This window comes from Parasteatoda tepidariorum, chromosome 5, assembly GCF_043381705.1.
Source record: "Parasteatoda tepidariorum isolate YZ-2023 chromosome 5, CAS_Ptep_4.0, whole genome shotgun sequence".
Classification (NCBI taxonomy): domain Eukaryota; kingdom Metazoa; phylum Arthropoda; class Arachnida; order Araneae; family Theridiidae; genus Parasteatoda; species Parasteatoda tepidariorum.
This window is the reverse complement of record NC_092208.1, coordinates 24,821,484-24,831,438: the sequence shown is the minus strand read 5'-3', so window position 1 is coordinate 24,831,438 and position 9,955 is coordinate 24,821,484. Positions and strand designations below refer to the sequence as shown.

At 30.7% G+C, this 9,955-nt stretch overlaps 1 protein-coding gene across 1 annotated transcript; it reads right to left on the bottom strand.

The window, feature by feature from the left end:
* Positions 1–467: 467 nt before the first annotated feature.
* LOC139425626 (SCAN domain-containing protein 3-like) lies at positions 468–1,016 on the bottom strand. Its single transcript, XM_071181020.1, has one exon. The coding sequence runs from the start codon at positions 1,014–1,016 to the stop codon at positions 468–470; it is 549 nt and encodes a 182-aa protein (XP_071037121.1).
* Positions 1,017–9,955: the final 8,939 nt, after the last annotated feature.

Below are 9,955 nucleotides of genomic sequence, written 5' to 3'. Positions count from 1 at the left end.
CTTTACAATAAGACAGCTCCATCTGGGGGTAATCGGAGACAATAACACCCGAAGTGTGTTGCTTATCTCCAATTTATTCCGTTGCTTTGTTTTTGTTGCTGTTACTGCAGAAAATCCCGCTTCACACAGATAGGTTGTCGGAAATGGCAATAGGGATTTAAGTGCTGTGGTGGCAATCTCGGGGTATTCTGCCAAGACTTTAATCCAGAACACCGGCCGAGTTGTTGTTTCGAACGTAGTTTTAAGGCCGCCGTCATTTGCAATCGCCAACAGTTGATCTTCTTCTTGCATTAACAAGCTAGATTCACCCGATTTGTTGGCAAATGGGTCGCGGATCCATTCCTTACCAGTTTGTGGGTCTTTTGTAGTTGGGAAGTAGCGCTCGAACTCTTTAAAAGCAAAGACAGGTGATCGTGAACCAACTGCGAGAATGAATCTTCAGGCTCTGTCTCGCCTAAAATACCCATTTATGTATGAAACATGTCGAAAATGCCTCTGTTCACGCGTCGACCCCATAACTCCAGTTTGGCTTTAAAGGTAGCTACTTTGTCAGCCAACTTGAAAACGGTTGTCATTTTCCCCTGAAGGCACAGATTGAGTTCATTCAACAGGTTGAATATGTCACACAGGTAAGCCAGTTTGGTGACCCATACCTTGTCACTGAAATGTGCTGCCAGCGGTGACTTCTTTTCTAAGAGAAATCTTTGCAATGGCTCTCGCAATTCAAATACTCTCAGTAGCGATTTTCCTCTGGATAACCATCTTATTTCTGTGTATAACAGAAGGCATCTGTACTCTGCGTCCATCTCCTCACAAAGCTGCTCAAACAGGCGCGAGTTAAGGGCGTGTGCTTTGATGTAGTTAATAACTTTAACGACATCAATCAATACGCTGTTAAATTCTGGTGACATTTTTCGGCTTGCTAGCACTTCCCTGTGAATGAGACAATGTGTAGCTTCACTCTCAGGTGCAACTTCCTTAATCCGAGCAGTTAAACCAGATAGACGTCCGGTCATAGCAGCAGCTNCAGAAAATGTGATTGTATTAAGTTAATGTCCGATATTTACAGGCTCCCGCTAGACGGCGTACTCGAGCGTTGCGATCGCGAATTGACAACAGTGTTTTGTCATGAAATGAATCAGGTCTTAACTTTATTGCATTTAAGTGGGCAAACTTTGAGATTGATTTTTAAGATCTCTGTTTTTGCAATATCTTTCACGTGCTGTATAAATGCATGAACTTTTTTTTAAATCAATGATCTTTGGCTTGTATTATAATATATCAGGCTTCGATTGTAAAATATTAAATGTAAATCCTAATGAGACTCAGCGTCCAACATTTTGGTCAACAATTGGTACAATTTTATCGCTTAAGAAAAAAAATAATATTTTGGAATTATCTTTTATGTTTGCATGCCTTTTCAAAGCGATTTTTTATGTTAAAATATAATTATATTTGCCTCTGTTAATCATAATTCTTTATTACAAATAAAAATTATAAGAAAGTAAAATACCAGATTAAAGTAACTTTTTGGATAGTTTTATATTTTAATCATTATCTTATATTTGAATCTTAGATTTGAGACTTAAATATCTTATTATTTAACTCTTTCATAATGTAAAAAAAAATAATGTTGTTCATAATGTTGTTTACCCTATTGTTAAAAAAATACACTATAAAAGAAAAAATTTGTTTTTAAAAAATTGTAATAATTATGTTATTATTGATAAAAATTAAAATTTATCACTATTTCATGTTATAATTTTTAAAAATATTGTAATTTAATTTTTAAACAAATATTTTATCTCTTTTATGAGTCCCTTAAACTACATTTTTCTAAGTATAAATATCATTTTTTATCATTATTCAAAGTTCGGGTTATATTAGGATATATTTCTGAGGTCCACAATAATTTGATTAGAATCAGTATTAAATATATTTCATTAATTGCATGCATAACTCAACGAGCCTAAAGGAATATGTTGACAACATTGTTGTATTCAAAATATTTGAAATTGCTGTACAGAATGTGTCTAATTTTAATCAGAAATATAACGGCAAGTTGCACAGAAGTGGACTATTGGATACTGTTAATCACTACACGAATCTTGAAATCGCTATCATTACAATAACATATTTACGTGCTTAAATGCACGAGCTTTACTAAACTCATTTTTTATTGCTTCGAATTCGAATGCATCAAATTTAATTTTTTGCAAACAAATTAAAATTAGTGACCATTTTTTGTGAATCAAAGTAAATCAATTTTTAAAGCCACTGTAGCACTAATAACATTTAAGAAGCACTTTTTAGCAAGCAGCATTAACAGCACTACAGCAATTAGATTTTACTCTAACTACATTTTTTTACATTAATGTAATTTCCAAATTCAAAAAGAGCCGAATAGCTACAATTACTTCTAAAAAGAGGAGCTTATATCGTCTTTGAAATAAAATCGACTGCGTAAATATCTTCTTTTGTAGTTTGAATTTCAAAATCGCCATCATATTACATCTTTCCTTTTTCCTTCTCATCGTTTCTAAAAAACGTAGATCCGTTTTGACGTTGATTCTTAAGAGAAAAATGCTTCTCTCAAAATTTCTTTCGTCAAATTCCACATAAAATGTGGCAGTACGCCAGGAAATATTTTGTCATTTGGTTTTCAGTGCCTTTGTACTTTTTCCCGCGTTTCTTCCATTTTTGTTTCGTCCAGATTCTGCAGACGCATGCAAGATAGAAAGGAATAAAACTTGGGCATAAAAATCACCCTATCCTTTCGATTTATTTAGTTTTTTTTTTCCTTCCAGTTTTTGCTCAGAATCTTTATCCTATGAATAGCATTGTTCGAAGCTTTAACTTTTAACCAAAACTTAAAGAACGATTAGTTTTTATTAATGACATTCGCGAAACGGAAACTTTCAGACATCTAAACTTTGGCCCAAGTATTGTAAATTCTAACCATTACCAGGGCTAATTCGTCATCGTTAGGAACAAATTTTATGGTTCAATAAGTTTTGGCTATGGTTTATTCTAATGGCATTTGTTTTTAAAGCTTCAGTTAAGCTTAGTTTTCAAAGCGTAAAATAATATTATTCGTGTATCATAACTGTAATTTTGCTCGCTGCACTCGTCTCTTGTCTAATGATTCTTTTAAAACAATACTGCTGTTCATTAAAAGTAAAACAAGTAAACAATTTCTCAGAAATAGCTTTAAATGTATAAAACTTTGAAAAAGGCTGTAACACTACTCGATCCCTATGGCCATCGCGCCATACATAAAGCTAACTTTGACGTATGAGGACATGTGTTATGTGCAACATTTTCGTTATAATGCATCGCTATTTCTTTTATTAATATTTCAAATGAAGTGAAACATATTAGTTGTATCAGAAGTCAGTTTATATGAATTGCGTTGGTTTGAGCAATTCAAAAATTTGCAACTAAATGCATTTTATGTCAATATATTTGTGACTTTTAATTTAGCTGTAGTTTTTTTGCAATTCTTTTATATATTGGGTAAAAATGAACCTCTTAAAAACTTTACATAAATATCAGCAGTGAAATAATATCAAAGAATTAAAAAGTGGTGGCAAAATGGTATTTTTACAAAAGTATTGATAATTGAAAAGCCAATGCTCTTTATATTCAAGTAAAAACGCGGATAGAACTGATGAAACGAGAAATATGTACATTATTTATTCTGCTTTCAAAACTGAAAACTGATATATAATTCTAATTTTAGAAGGATAAAATTGCGAGGAGATGATGAGACTTTATTCAATTTAAAACAAACGAAATACTTAATTCTATCACATAAAGCAATTAAAAATTCCATAAAGTAAAACGATTTATTTTTATATTATTTTTGTACTTCGATACATGATTTAGGTACTGTTATAGTTTTTGTTGATGATAAAATTCTAAAACACTCAAATACTTAAAAAATGATTTGTTTCCAATTTTACAGGTTTTGAAGATCGTCTGAAGCTTTTTAAATATAAATTGTCTTTAAATAAATCTCATTAAGAAAATCTATATAATTGCTAAAATCAAAACTTTTTAATCCTAACTTTTATTAAGGTGTGTATTTGTTAGGACAATACAGCTTTCATGCATTTAAAAAAAAATAGTGGGAACATTCAAACTGATTTGTAAACTACTTTTCTAAATTGGTTGAATTACTTAGTTTGAAAATTCAAATAATTTTTTTAAATTTTCAAAATTTAATTTCAGTTTTTAAAAAAATTCATACCAACGAAAAAATTCAAGCAAATTTTGAAATTACCGTAGAGTTACCATAGGTTTAAAAGACGCACCATCCGTTTTTCTTTTTTTTTTTCAAGCTATATGAATTATTCAAACAGTTCGTTAAAGCAGCATTCGTTGTAAAAGGATTCATTAAGACCTTAAGGGGCAGTAAGTATTTCCATGCTAAAAATTTAAAAAAAGAAAAAATAGAAAAATAAAATAGAGTAACTGAATCAGTGGATTCAGTTGTAGGAGATTTCCCGCTTCTTTTTCCTTTTTTTCCATAAGAAATAAAAGAATAATAATAAAAAAAGGAAGGAACTTCCATGCACGCTTTGCTGTTCTTTTCTAATACAATTTGTTCAATCTCGTTTCGAACGATATTTCCGAAAGAAGGGATTGTATTGATTTCTACCCCCTTCTTTACATCAGGTTTTTAGCTCTTATAAATATAAAAAAAATCCGTTTAAGAATATTTTTCTGAAACTTCTGAGAGAAAAAATTCCGAAACTAAATTGTTTGCAAAAGTTAACTTGTACCTTTTTACACTATATTGTTTGCTTTGAAGAGTCTTTAGTATTCTTATTTTGATTTCTTAAAGCAAATTCGGCTTCAGAAATTTGATTTTGAAAAATAAAAAAGGAAAAAAAATTGAATGAACTGTAGAAGAATTTTAAAAAATAATAGTAGCGGATAATAATTTATTTTGTTAAATGTTTTAAATGCAGACGACAAAATATATTTGAGGGTTAGTTCCATTATCAAATCACCTTATTTAAACATTTTTTTCATTTTAATACACCAAAAGAATGTTTGATTAGTTGCCATTTTAATTGCTACACAAGCTAATAATGAGTATTTTTTGCAGACCAGGGCTAGTCCTTTAGAACATCGTTTCTCGATCTCCGATTCGTTAGCAAGTGCTGATCCGTAAACCCTTTTCACGGGCCCGAAAACTCTATTACTTTAAATTTATTATTTCTTGCAATATTAAATAAAGACCTTACTGCTACAGATAAGGAAGTTATCTAACTATCGTCAGTTCTAAGACAAAATTACAATTCATTTCAATAAACATGTATCAGTTCTGTATAAAATCTAGAAAAGAATATCCCCATCTTAATGCAGAAACAATTAAGATTTTATTGCTCTTCTCCTCAATTTGTTTATGTGAAGTTACATTTCGATTATGAGTGTTAGTAAAACAAAGCATTAAAATTGATCAAATCTTGCACTTGCTTTATGTGTTTCTGTAACTNAAAAATCCGTTTAAGAATATTTTTCTGAAACTTCTGAGAGAAAAAATTCCGAAACTAAATTGTTTGCAAAAGTTAACTTGTACCTTTTTACACTATATTGTTTGCTTTGAAGAGTCTTTAGTATTCTTATTTTGATTTCTTAAAGCAAATTCGGCTTCAGAAATTTGATTTTGAAAAATAAAAAAGGAAAAAAAATTGAATGAACTGTAGAAGAATTTTAAAAAATAATAGTAGCGGATAATAATTTATTTTGTTAAATGTTTTAAATGCAGACGACAAAATAGATTTGAGGGTTACTTTCATTATCAAATCACCTTAGGGAAACATTTTTTTTCATTTTAATACGCCAAAAGAATATTCGATTAGTTGCAATTTTAATTGCTACGCAAGCTAATAATGAGTATTTTTTGCAGACCAGGGCTCTTTAGAACATCGTTTCTCAATCTTCGATTATTTAGCAAGTGTTGACCCGTAAACCCTTTTCACGGGCCCAAAAACTCTATTAATTTAAATTTATTATTTCTTGCAATATCAAATAAAGACCTTACTGCTACAGATAAAGAAGTTATCGAACTGTCTTCAGTTCTAAGACAAAATTACAATTCATTTCAATAAATATTCATCAGTTCTGGACAAAATCTAGAAAAGAATATCCCCATCTTAATGCAGAAACAATTAAGATTTCATTGCTCTTCTCCTCAACTTGTTTATGTGAAGTTCTATTTCGGTTATGAGTATTCATGAAACAAAACATCGAAATGGATCAAATCTTCCACTTGCTTTATATGTTTTTGAAACTGATTGGACAACTAGATTTGATATGTTAATCAGCAACAAAGAGTAACTGCAATCATATTAAATTCAGTTATTTATTTATTTATTTTTTGAATTATTTGTTATTATTTTATTATTTTCTTTTCTTTTAATCTATATTTATTTGTATTCATTTGCTAACTACGCATGGCTACATTATCTGGTTTACCTATTTCGCTTGGCTGGTATAGCCTGGTCGGTAGGGCGTTGGACCCATGTCCGAGAGTTCGTGGGTTGGAACCCCGCCGGCCGATGCAGTAAAATGGTGTCTGATGACGTTAAATCTGTCGAGTTGCAGAGTCCTCCATGTTCCCATATCAAATCAATACCTATGGGGGTACTGGCTTGGAGATCGATCGTCCTCTGATTCTGGTCAAAATTACGATCTGTGGATGAATGAATGGATGTATGAATGGGCCCACCCGTCCTATAAACAAGTGTGACGTATGAGTGTGGCCGAAGTCGAATTCTTGGCCATAGATATCGCCACTGGAAAACAAGAACAATCGTGCCCTTCTGCCTAAAACAGGCATACGTCAACAACAACCTATTTCATTATTTGAACAGTAAAATTAATAAATGTAATAGAATTTATCTAAATTTTTATTTACGTTTAAGTAGGTTTTGCTCGCAAAGTTTTTTATTCTAGCGAGTATGTGAATAATCAGAAATAAATTGGCCAAAAATTATTTAAGTGTTTAAGTTTTATTTCGTAAAAATTACATGCCGATAATCCAAACTGCTAACCTTAACGGTTCGCGATAATATACTTAAATATTTTACCTGCCATTCGAGTATATTTGTTTGAGAAACACTGATTTAGAGCATAGAATGAATTAAAAGTGGGTTATACCCACTTTTGGTTATACCAAAGTTCGGGAAAAATGGGGGTTGTAAACTATATCCGACATAAATATAGATTTTTCTGAAAAAAGAACGGTAATTTCATTCGATTTTTTGCTAAATACCTAGCATTTTCATTTTAAAATAATTAAAAGTGTCCAGTTTAAATGGATAATTTTTAAATTGAAAATTATGGATGCTCTTCCTTAGTGAACATCTTAACCCTTTGACTTAAAATTTTTATTTTTTTCACGCTTTTTTCATTATTTTGTAATAAAAAAATTAATGAAAAAAAAGAGAACAATCAAAATCAGTGAAAAATATGTTTAGCGTTTTAATAACTTATGAAATACATAGTTATGAAATACAGCGTGAAACACCTGTGTCTTTTTCTACTTTAAAGGTAAAATCTTCAAAACTGGGCTTCCCTTCAAACAATTATTTTTTTAAGTAAACTTGCACTTATTTAAATCTAAAAGAAATAGTCATTTATCATTGAAATTTCTTTATTTTGCAAAATGAATTATAGATAAATTTATAAATATGAATGAAAAAAAAATTTTTTTCCTCTACCTTTTTGGATTTTGTATTTAATACAAATTTAATTTCGATATTCTAACAGACTTTGTGAATGACTATTATATTGTTTCTTTTTTATAATTAAAAATACTAACTATACTTTTACTTCTAATGGCATCAGACAACAAATATACGAGTATAAAAGAAACACCGGTATCCATCTGGGGGCCTCCCTGACCCCGCCAAACACTCTGTTAAGCGTGGAGGGGGCGGGTTCGAATCCCTGGATGTATTCTTTGTGATGTTCTTCTCTGTGTTATGATATCTGTCCTTCTACTTGACAAAGGTTTATAAGCCTTAATTGAGCACACAAGCCTGCAAATGTATGTTGCACCAATAAACCAAACCGGTATGCATCTCCGTCAAAGGATTAATGCTTTATTTCCCTTCAATTATGTCTTGGTGGGCTTGTTTCAAATTAAAAATCCTAAGTTGATGTCTGGTCCAAATCAAGCCTTTTCTGGTGGGTTAATTTATAATGTAAATTGAGTTTTCTCAGTTTAACAAAACTACGCAATATGTGACTTTCACAATCCCGTAAAACATTCGGCTTCTTTTTCTAGCATATTTAAACCGATCTCAACTGCGTTTGATATCGATTTATAAAAGGTAATCTTACTATATATAAAATTCTAATGATGGTGTCGCAGTTTTCCATTGTTGTCGGTGCATTTTTATTGGCCAGAAAATCACGTGGTGTGATCCAGTTTTTCCTCATTCGTCTCCTTATTGTTTTGGTTGTAGTCAGCATAAAATTAATAAAAGTCATGCTTTTCTTTAAATATTTTTGAATCCCTAACTTAAAGTTATTTTCCTGTANTGTTATTTAAAAAAATGATAATTAAAAAAATCACTTCTGTTCACCAAGAGATCTAAATGTTTATAATACTAATAGACAGTAATATAAGGCGCAAGAGCGTAAGTAAACAGAATTCCTTTTAGTACATAAGATGTTAAGTGAATATTTTTAACTTCAGTAGAAAAACTGTTTTCTGCCAAGAAAAAACAATTATTGCGAAGCAATCATTGGGGTTGGTGAGCGGTAGCGAACAGGGGGCTTTGCCCCGTAGTATAATAATAATATGTTTAATTTCGATCAAATTTTCAATAAATAGTCGCGTCTTTTGGTCACTTTTAACAGCATAATTTATGAAACCGTGACTTAATTAGAATATGTCATTTGTGCTTCCTTTTTTTTATATATTTAAAAAGGGACAATATTTTGGAGCAATTTTCCCCTATGATTCCATTGAGTTGGAAACTTAACAACCGGATATAGTGTATCTGGCAACACTATACATTACGAAAATAAAGGGTAAAAAATTCCCTGCATATCTAAAAAAAATTTGTTTGCAAGAAGTTCCGGCGATAACTTTTGAGACAGGAAGAAAAAAGGAGGTAGGGATAATATATAAGACCCTCACGATGAAAAAAGGAGGAGTTCCTGGAAAATATTAGTACGTTCTTCTTTTTTTATTATGGCCAAAAGTTTCCTGAAGGACCGGAAATGATATATTTTTCCCTCAGAATTTTTTTTTTATATATATATTTTATGCGTGCACCCGTAGAAAAGGAAAATGAAGAAAATTCAATCTTACGCTTTAGGGGTGTTCTATTTTTTTTTTTTTTCGCCATAAGTTCTTCAATCTCAGTGTGGTTATAAAACTTCTGAGAGGTAGTGGATTTACAGTGGAATGTATTATTCTATATTCTCCCTTTTTTTTCTCCTTACAAAGATGAATATCTTTCAAATAATAAAAATCTCCGTTTCCGTTCAATACATTAAATAAATATAAACAAACTGTGTTTAAAAATGGTTGTAAATGTTGTATTAAAAGCCTTAAAAATATTATAATTGGAACATATATTCTTGATTTCTTCCTTTCGTTGCAACTATTCTTAAATTTAAGTTTCAATCGGTTCCTTGTTACTAAAGTAAGAATATATTGCCATATTATATTCATATTCTTATTGTTATTTAAAAGTTGAATATTTCCAAAATGTACCTAAAATGCTCAAACCCTAACAAAAGATCTTTATTCCATAAAACTTTAAGTTTGAATCTATAGAAGCAGAAATTATAACACCATATTATCACCAAAAAGAATTTACAGTCAATCAAATTTCGACCACTTTCAGACTAGCTAGAGAACTCAATTGATTGCTGCTCTTTGCTTGTTGATAATACAAGTTACAATCTTTTCTTGATCTCC